We start from the raw sequence: 16,099 nt of genomic DNA on the forward strand, positions 1-16,099 counted from the left end.
AAGTGAATGTGTCCCAGCAGGAGACTGAATGTGTCTCTCTCTCCGCCCGAATGAGGTTATGATTGACCTGCACTGTGGGCAGATGGAGTTTGTGCATGAGAGTGTGTGTGTGTGTGTGTGTGTGTGTGTGTGTGTGTGTCATGCAGTACCAGCTTCCCCGCTTTTATGGCTTTGGCAAGTCAAAGCCACCCCACCGCCCCTAGCACATACAGTCTATACTACTGTGGTCACATGTCTGGACATAGTCTGCCTCATATAATTGCTACACAAAGAATATGAATGCAAAGCATCTTAAATACGGTGTGTGTGCGTGAGTCTATGCATGTGTGTGAGACAGAAACGGGAAATACGGCCTTGTTGATTGAGCCAACCTCAGACAGACTGACGGAACCTCAATTATAGCTGCAGCCACCTATTTCTGGCAGCGTGTGTGTTTTTGTGTGTGAACTCGTCATGGATTGTATTTCAGTGTGTTTGTTCAGGAAGGTTGTGGTTGTTTCTCAGACAAAAAGATTTTTTTTTTTTTGTAAAATCCAGAATTGTTTAATCCGGTTGACTCACTGGGTTGTTTTAAGGAGTCCATCGGAACACCGCACAAGCTTCCACAGAGGAAATGCTCTCTTTGCAGTCCAATTGATTCTGGGAGTGAGCTTAATTTGTGGTGGGAAACTGAGCCAACCGCATGGTCGCCCAGTTACAAGGCATCCTCTGCGTGTACATTTGAACACTTCCTTTGCATGCTGAGGTAAACACATGGGGTCATTTGCTAGCTGCAAATCCAGCTCATGAATAAAAGAAGGTCTAATGTTGCCTCTGTCTCCTCACAGATAAAATTTTACCATCATGCACAAGTAACAACTCACCTGCCTTGACTGTTACGACCTTAACTAACCCTATGGAGGTATAAACTACGCTTCGATTGGTCCTCCTATTTCTATAGGGTGTGCAACTTTGAGGTTTAGTGGTAGAGAATATGGTCCAAGACCTCAACCGGCTTCTTTCGCAGTTGCCGTCAGCTGTCCAACAGTGATGATGTCAACTAGCAGCTGTTGCCGAGTGATGACATTTATAACCCCCCCAACATCCCACCCCACCCAACACAAACACAGACACCAGGACTTGTTCCGGCATTTTCCGTCACTACAACAATTCCAATTGTGTTACTTGTTATCAAATGTTGTTTACTGTCAGCTGACAACGTGAAGCCATTTAAACAATGATCTCTCACAGTTGGCCTTCTTCTTGCTAATGTTTTTAAAGTGGTAGCAGATAAATGGAATTGGGTCATGGTTGCTCAGACATGCACAAACAACAAAATATTTATTCAGTGGGACATATAATACTTGTACTCTTTGGTTCTGAAAGCAAAGCAGTGTTGGAGTTTTTATGTTAAAGCTTCTTAAAAATAAGCAGCAGTGATGTTGAATTTGTACAGGTAAATTTTGAACGCTAAAGTCTGTTGAGACTTTCTTGCCAAAAAGTAAATTCTACTTTAATTTGAAGTTAATTAAAAAAAAAAAAAGGCAATCTGGCAATAAAATTCAGACTGTGTCTTTGCTTCTAATGAAATGAGACAACCACAATCTTAAAGTAAGAGTCTTTTAATTTGGTTTAATCGTTGCGTTGGCAAATTAGGAAAATGTTTACTTCACTCAGCAGGGGAAAAAAACAGTTGAAAAACAAAGTTGAAGTTGTGTTACACGTCAGCTAACTTGTTAAAGTTATTAGATTGACTGGTTAGGGGCAGCCTAAAGTCTATTTATCAATAGAATTGAATCGTGTCCAAAAGTACTCCAAAGTAATTTAAATCATAACTGTAATTTGCAGTCAATGCTCGACTGGCTCGAAATCAGACACGACCTTTAAAAAAATATCCCATTCTCGAAATACTTTTGAACATAACTGAAAAGCCACAGTAAAATTTCAAGCAAGAAACTCATAAATCCCTGAACCCTACTATTTAATTTGAATGCCTAATAAATTCTCTCTTATCAAGTTATTTGATTGGGTGTGATTCATACCAACTGCAATGAAAGGATTTTTTCGTAGCTCCTCGGCCTTCAGATCTGAAGAGCGGCGGCCATATTAACAGATGAATGTGAAAGAAGCCTTCATGCCATCAGACTTGGCAGAGAGAGTGAACGAGATTTTTTTTTCCCTTGGTCTGTCTCCATTGGCGAGGTGTTAGTTGACCCCTTACATCTGTCCTGATTCCCTGCAGAGGAAGAGCAGGTCATCCGCTAATCACTTGGACGGTGAAGTGTTTCCTTTGACGGGGTAGAAATGAAGTCGATGTGTTATTTCTATTCCTTCTTTCCCTCAGTAGGCAATTTCCCACTCTCCCTCCTCATCATGCCCCCCCCCCCCACAGCGCAGCATACCGCCGCATTTGTGTGTGTGTGTGTGTGTGTGTGTGTGTGTGTGTGTGTGTGTGTGTGTGTGTGTAAAAGGAAGGATTTGCTCTGAATAAGATGTTTGCCAAAATAAAGGTTTAATCTTCTTTAAAATAGAATTATAGCCTATGCGTGCACACACACATGTTAATCTGTTTCGGATCACCACCAAATCCAACTATTTTGGGAGAAACAAATCCATTATTCATCGGTAGACATCAATGGACAAAATCTCATCTTGTCGTATAATTTGCAAAAGGAAAGAAAAAGTAGATTTGACTTTTATCTGAGCTTGTTGTAGATTTTGCTGATTCTCCTAATTTGGGATCTCCTAAAACACAGTTAATCCAATGTATAGCATGTCAGAATGTAAATAAGAACGCACGTTTCCTTTCTGTCACATTTCACCGCTGCTCAGCAATACCACAAGCCGTCCGCTGTTCTTGAAAACTCAAATAAAGTAAATATTTGATGAGCGACATATATAATTCAAATCCCTATGTGATGAATAATGCACCGTCTGGTGGGATTTGATGAATATTTGCTTTGTTACTGATAGTTCCTGCTCCTATCTCCAGACACCGACACCTTCCGTCCGTGCGCGTGGAGTCGGCGATACCATCACCGGACGGAAGTTTGAGTTTAAACAGGCCTTAGATTTACTCAAGACTTACCACGGCTGTAATTTTAACGCTAATTATAAATGATTCCAGTGTTTTATGAACATTTCATTTTGAGGATTGATTGATTAATAGCCAAAGCAAATTTGCTCTTACGCTTTGCATGCTACCATCATGTTAAAAACACGTTTGCGCCCAGCGCGAACTAAAATATTAACACCACTTAGGCGCAGCTCGGTGTAAGCTAGCAGCTTAAGAGCCTTCAGGCTTGACTTGTCTACCACATGTGCTTCTGGCTTTCCTCCTCTTGTCTTCTTCCAGTCCACTGCAACCTTTCCCGATTAATGAACACGATTAGCAAATGGAATTCAAAGGCAAGGGAAGACAAAACATCCTGGGGAAAACACGGTCAAGGAGCCAACGCGGTCACACGCTTGAGCTTTTGAGATGATTGAGTGAGATCAACAGCTGAGGAGAACGCCTTGAACCTACGACGTGCTAATGGTTGGCGGGGAGGGGTGACGGGCCGGTCAAGATGAGTCAGGAGAATTACGGGAGGTTTTCGAGGCTGAGGGTACGTGAGGTGTTTGGATTTCGAACAAGTGTGTCCCTTCTGGATCAAACTGTGGGTATGCATTTCGGGAACTGGTATATTGGGACACACTGTGTGTGTGTGGTTGTGCGTCTCAGCCCACCCACCTAATGTGCCTGCCACCTGATCCTGCCCACCCATGGCCCCATAAGTCATTACATGCTGCTACCCAATCCCTGACTATCTCCTGGTTTTCCTCTTGGGTATCACACTTACACACATTGGCCACAGAAATGTGTGTAAGTGTGTGTCAATGATTATGAATGTTGTGTTAAATGACATTGTTGATATATTACTAGTAACAAGTACACACAACAAAATCAGCTGTTTTAATTTAACAAGTTAACACTTAAAGGGTCTATATTGGGCCACAATAAATATAGCTAAAACTGAGATTACACTGAGATTGAATTATAACAACCATGAGGAGTATTTGAAATTCATCACTGGACATTAGTGTGTAGTGTTAAAAAATGATACCATCTATTGTTGTCGCAGTGACACCTCGAACGTCTACATTACTGCGCTGACTTGCAAAACGGCTCCATCGAGGGGGGCGTCAACACAGATCTAATGTCAGGCCCCACCCTGTTTTAAAGGTGAATAGACTAATTGCAGAGTTGTCTTATGATAAATGATTTATAAGCCACTGCAAAGGTCAGGACCTTTTTTTTGGGGAGGTATCTTTGCAGATCAAACAGGGTGGGTGGGTGTGAGACGAGACTGTGATATATGCGCTGTTATAGCGTCTCAACTCGCCCTCTCATGTATCTCAAATACATACGGAGCAGTACAAAGCTCTGTAGGTATGCGTGCATGTCAGTTTAAGATGTGTGGGTGGTCTCAGGTGACGAGGTGTGTGCAAATGGGAACTAGCGGCGTCATTAAATCTACACGAGATGATACGGTTACTCACTAGCAAAGTCTGACACATTAACAAAACAGCAAGTCATTAAAGGCAACTAAGTGAAAGGAGCAACCCGGGGTTGAGCAATGTTCGAATGATACTATATCAAGTCGCGGATTCCGGTCTTCACTTTTCATGTTGTTATTTTAGGGTGGTGTGAAATTTCAGTCAGATTCAGCCTGAAAATGACTGATTTCTAGCTGTCACTCAAATGAACAAAATCGTTGCACTACCTTAAAATATGAATGTAAAGTGTGAATTTCTTTACATCTTACTCAGCAGAATAATTACATCCAGATAAGGTGTTCCTGTCGGCTGAATTAATTATAAAATTTTCTTAGCCGTTTAATCGGCTGTAAATTAATTAGCAAGCGCAAGGACAAAACACTCTTCATTTTTTCAGTTAGTATCCTGATTATCAATTCCAGTCCGCGGGGTCCTCCATGTTTTCTGTCTCCCTTCTGCAACACACCTGATTTAAACGATCAGGATCGTTATCTGGTTATCAGGTTTGATTGGTTATCCAGCTTCTGCAAACCTTACTGATTGGCTGATTGTTTGAATCGGGTGTGTTGCAGCAGGGAGACGTAGAAAACATGGAGGAAATTGTGATTATCGTACATTATCATAAATGTTTCACAAAATAAATATTTGTACCTATTCTTATAAAAAGTACGATTTTGTGCCTGGATTTTAACTGCAGAAGCGAGGAAAACGCCCCAAGCTTTTATAAAATAGATTCACTGGGCTTACCGCGTACTTGCAAATGATCGCTGCATTCGTCTCGCTGTATTTTGCTTATGCATTGGAGAGTAATGACAAAATATTAGTCCAAGCCGGCTTTGAGTATTACTAATGTCACACGGTTTGCGCCTCCTCAATCTCCAGGAGAATGTTCCGCCTCTGAAGAAGACCAAAGCGTAAAAAGCGATTTACGTGTGCCACAAGGAAGATTGGGGGAGCGGAGTGACAGTTATCGAATAAAGGCTGACTATATGCCAGTAATGACTGCCAAAGCAAAAAGGGCAAGACACATCTCTCCAGCGTGACCGTTTTTTAATAATTGTTGCCCTCAGCATGTTGTTGACGATGCACTATTTTGAGTAAAGCCTTAAAACTCTTAAAACAATACATTGTTTTCAACTTTAGGCTGTTGTGTCCATTCATCCACAACAAAGCAATTCCGAAAGTTGGAATTTTTAGCCAAACTGATGAATTACCCTTTTGTTGAATACAATTTCCGTATTTCCCTGAAAAGTTCAGATTTTCTTGATGTTGTGTATCTGTATGCTGAATAATGGATGAATTTTCAGCTGTTCTTTCCTCTCACAAGTCATACTTGCTATGTTGTGGTTGATGTAAAAGTCCCAGGACGAAAGTTATATTTCGACAAATGCTTACTGGCGAGGAAATTTATTCTCCCCCCCGTGTGACCTTTCAATCCTTATAAGCAACTCAACCCATAAGCAGGTTCATTACTTTTTGATTGATTATTATTATTCATAGGGTTGTTTGGTGTCTTCATTTTATCTCCATCTGTATTCAGCGGAATCCAAGGTTGGTAAACAAAAATGAAGGTTCCTCTTGGCAGTCACATCTGCAGCTGTTTGATACTCTTCTCAAAGAGCCCAGTCAGAACTATTGACAAAGTAAACCTCGACTTAACAATGAAAGAAAATATATTTTCTAAACTGTATATTACTCGGCATAGCATTACGAAAATAAATTGAAGAGCAGAGACGGAATTAAAAATGGATCTAGCAGATGGATGTGACAACCTAGGTGAGAGGGAACCATGCCAGGTGGAAGATGTGAGCAGTGAGAAGGTGTTGGAGAGGAGATACAAAGTGCAAACAGTTGACGTCAGTCCTCTCGCTTTCACCTGATTGGCCAACAGCTCCCATCCAATCACCTTTGCCATCAATGCTCCACATATCGAATGTGTGACATCATGCTAGAAGAATCTCGTTTGCAGTAAATAGTCAATAGGTAGCCCCCAGAGGTAAGTTCCTGTTATTCCTTGTGACATCAGTCCTCCTAGATCCATGTGCAAGATCGATTGTCTTGTGCTAGCTACTTTTGTCCACGCCGCAGTGTCAGAATTTGTATCGTAACATCTTTCATTAGCGTCCACAATGGTTCAGGGTCATGTTAAGCTCCCACAAGGTCTGTAAGGTAATGATTTGTTGATGCCACCTGGATGACCTCTGAGTGAAATAGAGCTACTAGAAAATCTATCTGGTCTGTTTTTAAAATTTTCTCAATACTTGACAAGTTTGCAATTACGGAAGAAGCTTGGTTTCCGAGGCACACGGGCAGTTTTCCACATTGCCCCGATGGTTATCAATCTGTGGCTTAAACTCTTATGTGCTTAAACCACCTCTGGCAAATTGTCAGACTATTAAATAAGCAAAAATTCAATTTAAATTGATTGACGCTTCACAATCTATTATCTGTCACTCTGTCCTCTTTAACGTTGTTTGGAAAAATGCCACAGACGGAGATCATTTATAACACTTTGGAAATGCTTGTTGGCAGACATCTCCTCTTCCTCTCCAATCTGTTTTTGTAATTTGGTCCAAATTTATTTTGGTATTCAAGATATGATCGATGTCAGACTTTAGCTTTATCAATATTTACTTCACAACCACTTCTTTAAATTTAGTTTGGCCAAAATTAAGATCTCTGACATTCTTTATCATAACAACAAAATGTTACTTTTTTTTCCTCACAATTCTCACTCCGAATCTTGAGTGAATATTAGCAAGTTGTTGGGGCCATGAGTGTATCCTTTAAGCTTTTTAGTTGTCTGTTAATGTGTCTGACACATTAAGTACTCTTAACAACTGTCGACACGCCTCAGCAACCATCTGTCACTCAATGCACCGCGTCGTCACGGCAACAGGCTGGAGAGAAAGGGAGGGACCAAAAACCAAAGGACACATCGATGGCGACCTGTCACCCATCCAAACGTCACCTGCCTTGATTATCTCTCCCACCCATGCAAGTATTTGCCTTCCTTTTAAACACGATATGACTTTAGAGCTGATATCCTATCCCTTCATTGTCATCGCAAGTGAATAACCGAGTCACTTCACAAGTATAATCACAATGAAATCAGTCAATTGAGTCGTAGTGGGAGGCCGCAGAAAAGAGCAGCTTTATAATGAAAAGCCAGTGAAAAGAACCAAAAGAGATGAGACTCAGTGTCCGCCTCACCGGGTGTAACTTTCACCCTGCAGGCGGAAGGGTCTCTTTTAAATGGAGTGGAAACTCATAAATTCATTTTCTGTGCAATGAAAACAGTGGTGGTCCTTGCAAGTACTACAAAACAAACACACACAAACACACACATGCATGCACGCACATGTACAGTGGTGTGGACGTTTTACCTTTTAAACACAACTGTAGCGAAAATTATAAACTAAAATAATAATTAGAATTGAGGAAACAAACTGAGAATTAAAAAAGCAAGTCCAGAGGGAAGAACATGCACAAAATGCAAATTCCTCATACAAATGCCAATGTTTGACATTGTCATATGTTGTGGGGGATGTGAGTGCGGAAAGGAATTTTAAACAAGATTACCATCCATCTACTGCGGCGTACTCGTTTTCCTCTCGTTATTCGGATTTGCAAATGCATATTTTTCCCGAAAGGTCATGCCATTACACAATAGAGAAACCATTTCACATAGCAATTAAAAAATAAAATAAAGTTGCAGCTGTTTCAGGCACAAACGACTCATGCCAAAAATTGCTATCGACTAAGATCATTTATCAGAAAGCATCCAAAGCACATTTTTTTTAAAATACAGTCAATCCCCATTTGGCCTGGGGATATGTTTCACACCCAGGCGCAAAAATTATATAATTTCTTATTGAGCTCTATATCTGCAATTTTTCAGAAGCATGGAACCGTTTATGCGGAGTCGATATTTTTGACTGGCTGACACGCAAAATAATGTTCAGGATGTTTTTTGCAACATATCAAATCATTGCAATGTGACTGATGGACGAATGAAAGCATCAAGATAATCATCAGGGGATGCATGTCGCATTTTCTATTTATATTTCATCATTTAAAAAAGCTACAGGACGTTTTTAATGATGTAATAGCCTCCCAATCTAACAACGCAATAACATATTGGATTATCTTTTTAGGATAATGAGGGTCTTTTCTTTTTATAACCGTTGACGATTTTAGTCATCCCCACCCGGATGTTGGCCATCTTTTTCTTCACTTGCTTGACTGCTTCTTCTCAATCAGCAATAGGACGACCATCGCCTGCTGCTCCTACTCAACAGCTTGCATTTCTAACAAGCTCAGCTTCTCTGTGCATCTGTTTGTACTTTTTTTTTTTCCACACAGCCACCCCTCGACTCGACACGGTAATGATTCTGATGAATATGCATTAAAGCTTTTGGAGCTGTGTCTTATTTGTCTCACTTCGTGCTAGGGAGTGTCAAAGTCAACGTCAAACGAAGAGAATCGCGTCCAGCTTTTGCATTTAAAGTAGTCTTGACAGTTTGATTTGAGAGGATAATTTTTACATCATGGTTATTTTTATTTTTTTTTGTCTTGCTGCTCGCGTTTGTGCGCCGCCGCTTAAACAGAGGTGTATGTTGTATGTTGAATTATAGATGGAAAGTGAATCAATAGTGCCCTGAGTGGCTGCCAGACAACCCTGCTTGTGTTTGCATCTGCGATGTACTTGACTGTAATTTTGTGTACCAGCTGATCTGTTGATTTATGTTAACATTATTTACTTTTCATTCACAACTCAGGGTTTTAATTAAATGCCTCGTGCTTGTATTAGTTTATCTTACCGTTTCACTGTATTCCTGTCTTCCTCTTCCTCACATTTATTTAAACACACATATAATAATTTTGAGATCGAATATCTGCTCCAATAAAACGGCACAATGTGATAGCGCGGTAAAAAAACCAAAGCAGATTTACTACGCTATTACCGCACACTCACGGAGTCGGGAAAAGTTGTCGAGGCCCAATGCCCCTCCAAGGGCACATGAGCAAGAAGCAAGAGAGGAAAGTAATCACAGTTCAAAGTGCAGGTATGTGTGTTGTTACCAGAAGTCGATAGACAGAGACACAAAATGGTTTGCCTTTATAAAAATGGAGAGGAACATCCTGTCCCAACGAGTATCTTTTCACACACATGCGCGCTCCGGACCGGCTCGTCATGGGAATGTTAGTGTTGGCGAGCCTTACGGCTGACAGATGAGTGAATCCAGACGAGAAGGTGCGTTCCAAACGATACGATTTAGTCCCTTTTTAATTCCTCATTTCTCAGAACGCTCACCTTATCCGGAACTCTGTGACATTTTCTATAAACGGAATGCAAATGTTTCCTTTGAAGTGAAACCTCCTAAATTGAGTGAGACACGTGAATTTTGAGATCAAGCATTAAATTTAATTTGAAACCTCGCAGGTTGGTAGAATGCTAAGCTCGTTTTATCCTGTGACCTTTGACCATTTAAAGTGCAATCAGTTATATAATTGGAAATTGAAACAAATGGATGTTTGAGGCAAGATTTTTCTGTTTTACGCACATGCATTAAAAAAACGGTAACTCATGACATCACATTTTTTTTATTCCTTCTCTTATCACGGCTTGGGGTTTTGATTTAGAATTCACCTCAGTGACTTTGCTGAGGCAGCCAGGCAGAATTATAGTTTCCGCTGAGTAAAACTCTGTATTACATTATAAAAATGTCAGAGAAAAATGGACTGGGGTAGAACCATGGTGGAACACACTGTCCCATTTACTTGTGTTAAAAATATCAGCTTGATTGCCTATGATGGTGGAAAATCTAAGTAGCATAATTTTTAGCGTGCCGGTTCATTAGGCAATTATCAATGAAGAGGTCTATTTTTGTACATTTTACATAATATATGCATTATCTTTGTGAAGCATTGTATGTCAAAACCTTTATTCCAATTGTACCATGTGCTCGTTCGCTTGATTTAATTAGCGCTATTATGCGTGGTTCACACCGGTTCACTCTGGTTCACATCGGTTCACACCGGTTCACTCCGGTTCACACCGGTTCACAAAACCGGTTCTCAAAACACTTATGATCGCCGTGCAACCACTTGAGGATAAAAAAAAAAGTTTGACCATTGCAAGAAAATCCGGTTAACGGTGTTTGTGTTATTACACTTGTCAATTCCGGTATGACGAAAACATGAACGTTTGCTAGCGATTAGATCCGGACGAGACCATGAATATAAAATGAAAGGAACAACTATTGCGTAATGTCCCTCCTGGCATCCAACGCTCTGTGTCAATACAACAGTCGCTCGTGTCTTCTTCTCATGTTTGAGTCATTTTTGTGTCAGCCACTGTACACTTGGAGATAAACAGAGAAACAAATGGATCTCAGCGGGTCAAGAGGCTGTGAAGTGGCGCCTCTCAGCAAATGTTCTCTTATTGGTCTCGGTGGCATCGTGCCCGCCAAACAATAAAGCCACAAACTCCTGTTCACACTGCATCAATATTCTTCCATTGATTTCCACTCCTTTCTACTTGCAATTTATAAATAAATGATTAACTCATTTATCAAACCCTCGTAAATAGATGAACAAAAGCTTTAGCACGTGATTGTTGTTGTTAATCGTCGTCGTGTAAATGTTTGGTTGTGTTCTAGAAGCTAATTGGACGTTTCATATCGAAGCAACGGAAAACAGAACGGAAACAATTCACTGATGAATGTAACCTAAAGCAGAAACTAAAATGACTGACGAGGTCATGAGGTGTTACTACGAGCTTTGTCAGTTTTGTTGAAGGGTTGGAAACGTCCGAGTCAAACATGGATTGCATCGTTTGATGTCAACCAAAAAGTCAATCTGTAAAACTAGGCAGGCTCAGATTGAAAGAGCTGAGCAGATGGAGGCCTCAGCAGTGGTCAATGTGTTTGCATTTATGTCCAACACACACACACGTAAGCACATACACAACCATACATACCGTCTGGCCATTACAGAAATCCACAAACAATAATTACTGCACCACAGGGGTTAGTGGATTTACGTTCTCGGAGAAGCTCTGATGTGTGTTGGGGGTGGGGTGGAATATTCTGACCAGTAAAAATAATGGAGGATATACTCACGTATGCAGAATACAGTCATGGACGTGTATCTGATAAACTTTTGATGCTGAATATAAAATTAAGCTACATGCAAAACTCCAGCCGTTTCCGTCTCTGGCTGCTCAACACTTGATTCGATTCATTTGCATGTTTTAATGAATATTTTACTTTTTGCAGTAGCTGTCATGGCAGTATTGGTGACTGACTGTATTTTTCCTAAGATTGCATCACCAAGGATCTGATCTCAGACATTATGGTGGGAGAGCCCCTGGTTGTTTGCTTCTAAGTGACATCCGGAGAGAATCAGTTCGCATGACTATCGCAATTCTCCATGTGCCAATTTTTGTTTGCCCGTCGCTGCCCACTTGAGTCATCTGAATCATAAAGCCCGTTTGAATTCTTGTCTTTTGGGATGCACCAATACTAATATTGTGTTCCCCAAGGGGTCACTGTCCTCCATGTTTTCTACCTGCTGCTTCACACCTGATTCAAATGATCAGGTTTGTTTGGTTAGCCAGCTCCTGCAGATCATGCTGATTGGCTAGTCATTTAAATCTGGTGTGACAGGGCTTGCAGGGCTTAAGAAACAGGGTTAAAAACCCTTGAATTAGTTTAATATGATTAATATTCAATATCAAACTGAGTATTCATTATTACACCCCAGTTTTTATTTATTTAGAGTTGCCATGTATTTTTTCCCCCCCATGTTGTGTACTGTTCCGCAGCACATCAATCTGCCTTTTTAATATGGAGTACCGTCATTTTTAAAAATTAAAACAGAACAATGGAAACAAACTATCCAATTCAGCTAAAAGAGATTTGTTCCAGTCTGTGCACAAAGGAACATTTTCACCTCCTTAAATGGGAAAGCGGAATGAAACAACAGTTCACTAGAAATTGGAACCTCAAGATTATTTGGAATAATTTCGACTCTGTGACACTGAGGCAAGACAGTATTGCTTTTAATCCTCCTCAGATATTTTTGAGGATTCACTTAAGGCTATTTTGTCTTATGTGTGTCACAACGTAAATGGCATGTCATAACATCCTGTTGACTGAAAGCAACAAGTTAAGCGGACAAATACATTTTCCTTCAGAGCCCGAAACACAACTTTGGCTAATTCTCGATTAAAGTGAAAATTTTGACGATGAAATCATTTTCCGAACTCACTATTACGCTAACGTATCTGTTGCGACTGCGCATGTTGGCCTTCAAAGTGCCGGGTCCCATTTGGGGCAATCCTTTTTTCTTCACAAAAATTCTTCAACCTTGTATTTTAGTGGCAGCTGCATGGGGCCCATGCGCCAGAAGACGTTTGATGCCTTCTTTGCCTCATTTACGAGCCTGTCACAGCATATTATGCAGTGCGGGTTTGGTACTTTCGAGTCAACTAACAAACCCAGAAAAAAAACCCCACATAACTTTAGTAGGACTGCCAAGACTGTCTTTTAAATACATTTTATTGGAAGTTGCATTCTTCTTCTTTCTCATTATTGGGCTTGTTCCTCTAGAAGTGCCATCTGATTCTCAAAATGAAACATCTTTCAGATTCTGATGATTGATAAAATATTTATAATATATCCTCACATTCGAGAGATTTTTTTGAATCAATCGATCGTTTTCCGATCTCTTTCAGAACATCCCAGCGTTGCCTTGCGGGAAAGCTCTCTACTCTTACGAAGGCAAGGAGCCAGGTGATCTCCAGTTCTCCAAGGGTGACATCATCATCCTACGACGCAAAGTGGATGACAACTGGTACCACGGGGAGTTGAACGGTTGCCATGGCTTCTTGCCCGCGAGTTACATCCAGTTGCTACGGCCTCTCAGCCAGACTCCGCCTCAGGGCAAAGCGCTTTACGACTTTGAGGTCAAAAACAAAGACCAAGATAAAGACTGCCTGGCATTCAGCAAGGTGACACACGCCAACACTCATTCATAGACTGTAAAGTTCTTGTATGTAGAAAGAATTTGTGTTTAAATAGCTTGCATACATTTTTCTCTGAGGTTAGGGTCATTTGGGTCGGAAACTTACAGTATCTTATTAGGGATCGAACCAAAAACTGCTAAATTGGGGGGTGGGCTAGGATGTCTCCACTCTGCAGAAACCCCAAAGAAATCTCTCAAGAAAACGATCTGAATAGTCTCGGCCACGTTCCGACTGGGATTCCATCTGTCGTGTTCTCTTCCTGACAATGATCTCAGCGGCGGGTCAGTTGCTCGTCGCTATTATGTTCTGAGGTACACATTAAAGAAACACGAGACGGTTTGTTCAACAAGACACTTTCATCCAGAATTAGAGACAGCTCGGTTCAGGGACGCTTTGATACGCAAGCCTCATCTCTTTGGATATAAGGTCATTGTGATCAAAACGAAGCTGGTAATTAACGTTGTGGGTGGGAACGAAGATAACAGCTTGTCTTTTAAAATACATGTTTGCGGAACACCTTTAGAATATGTTCAGCAGACTTGAAGGCAAGATTAATTATTTTTTATATTTTCAACAAAACTCTCTGATTCAAATCAAATGAAATGTTCAGTTTGGTGTGATTTTACGAAATTATACTCGCGGTGTTTCTCGAAACACGGCTTTGTTCTGTCGCTCAAAGCTTAGCATTTTCTTTCTCGGCACAAATCACAGCAGGTGCTGTACAGTCTCAAGATATCAACCTGACGAAATGCACATTGTTTTGTTTTTAATTTAAGGACTAAGTGAATCAACAGGTTGACAATAGAACACGACACTGCGCCGTATACGCACTTCCCTGCCGTGTGCAGAATGTGTTGTCATGCAAAACCAGTGTGTGTGTGATTGTTTTCTCAGTGGGAAGGGTAATTACTCACTATGACTAATACCAAGTCATTTAGCAGAATTACATTATCGCTGCCGCCCTAATGGTCTCGCCGAGACCCGCATATTCACATGATGACAGAAAAACGCACGTGTCAAAAGCGTTTTTGTCAGGTGGAAGACGTCATCGTGTCGCTTTTATTCGATATTACTGCACAGAGGACAAGTTATGAATAAATGAATAAATAAATAACTAAATAAATAAAATATCAAACAATGAAAAATATACAAATAAATAAATGAATGAATAAATAAATAAATAAATAAATAAATAAATAAATAAATAAATAAATAAATAAATAAATGGACTGTTGATAAAGTGTATGTCGACCTTCCCGGACTTGACGGTTATTTTCTTCATTAAAGCACTGAGTCGTTTGGACACGGTCGACTTAAGCAGCTTGCTCTGCTATGGTCACGGCAGAATAAAAACATTCCTTTATACGCACCCCAAAATACAGCTTTGTCTTCGGGTGGTTACCCTCATGTTTCTAAAAATACCATCTTAAACCAAACTCAAAGTGTAGCATAAGCCATACAAGGCTCCAGTCTATAGCCATGTAAAACAAGCATGTACTTATTCGACGTAGTAAGTACGAGGCGGTTTGCAATGCTCTTTGTAGGATGATGTCAAAACTACACGGTTGGAGATAGTCGCATTGTTCGTTTTGTTATAAATATAATTTCATCATGGCTATTTCGGGAAGATTACATGTAATTTCTCACGAAATGCTATCACTGCTTTTGAGATATGAGGTCAATCTGTTCCATATATAAAATAATTTCATGTTAAATGAAATTCTCTTTGTATTTTGTGCGTTATCTCTTCAGGATGAAGTCCTGACGGTAATCAGGAGGGTGGATGAAAACTGGGCAGAAGGCATGCTGGGCGACAAGATTGGTATCTTCCCCATCCTCTACGTTGAGGTAAGCCTCCAGACATCGCACACAAACAATCACTTGGCATCACAAAAACAGCAATCTTGGAGCAGAAGCAATAGCTGCACCTCGTGGGGAAGAGCATCATTTGGGGAAAAATCACCTGAGCTGATTTCTAAAAAAAAAAAAAAAGACAAAGCACGACATGAATATCAACTTGAGACTTTATCGGCTTGTTTGTCTTATAAAAACATGGCCGCAGTGAAACTATTTCTGACATGGCCCACACAGGAGTCAGATATCCATCAATCCAAAGGCTTCATTTTAAGTAGAGATGCATCAATAATTCAGACCTCTCCATCACTCCCAAACACCAGGGGCACCAAGACATGTCAAGGGCACACACACACACACACACACACACACACACACACACACACACACACACACACACACACACACACACACACACACACACACACACACACACGCATGCATGCGTGTGTGTGCAACTGCACTAATGAATAAGACCCAGCTGGACTTCAGCTGCTGTTTGTGTGCGCGAATAATCTGATATATTTACAAATCATTTGACAGGATGGTCAATATCGTCCGAATGTAAAGATGATTACATTTTAGAAGCATTATCTCCAAAATGGGGTGATAAGGTTGGGTTGGAAAAAAGGATGTCTGGACAAAAGCGCCATTATGGAGCCTCGGTCTTTTCAGGACGATGTGGCGGGGGGA

General features: G+C 40.6%; 1 protein-coding gene across 1 annotated transcript in view; it reads left to right on the forward strand.

Annotated features, from left to right (window-relative positions):
* LOC125973305 (E3 ubiquitin-protein ligase SH3RF3) overlaps nt 1-16,099 on the forward strand; it is a 41,831-nt gene that overhangs the window by 10,942 nt on the left and 14,790 nt on the right. The window contains exons 2-3 of the mRNA XM_049727316.2: nt 13,262-13,537; nt 15,305-15,400. Coding sequence (XP_049583273.1) covers nt 13,262-13,537; nt 15,305-15,400 — 372 coding nt within the window. The remainder of the gene's footprint in view (nt 1-13,261; nt 13,538-15,304; nt 15,401-16,099) is intronic.

The sequence above is a fragment of the Syngnathus scovelli genome, chromosome 8, assembly GCF_024217435.2.
Source record: "Syngnathus scovelli strain Florida chromosome 8, RoL_Ssco_1.2, whole genome shotgun sequence".
Taxonomy (NCBI): domain Eukaryota; kingdom Metazoa; phylum Chordata; class Actinopteri; order Syngnathiformes; family Syngnathidae; genus Syngnathus; species Syngnathus scovelli.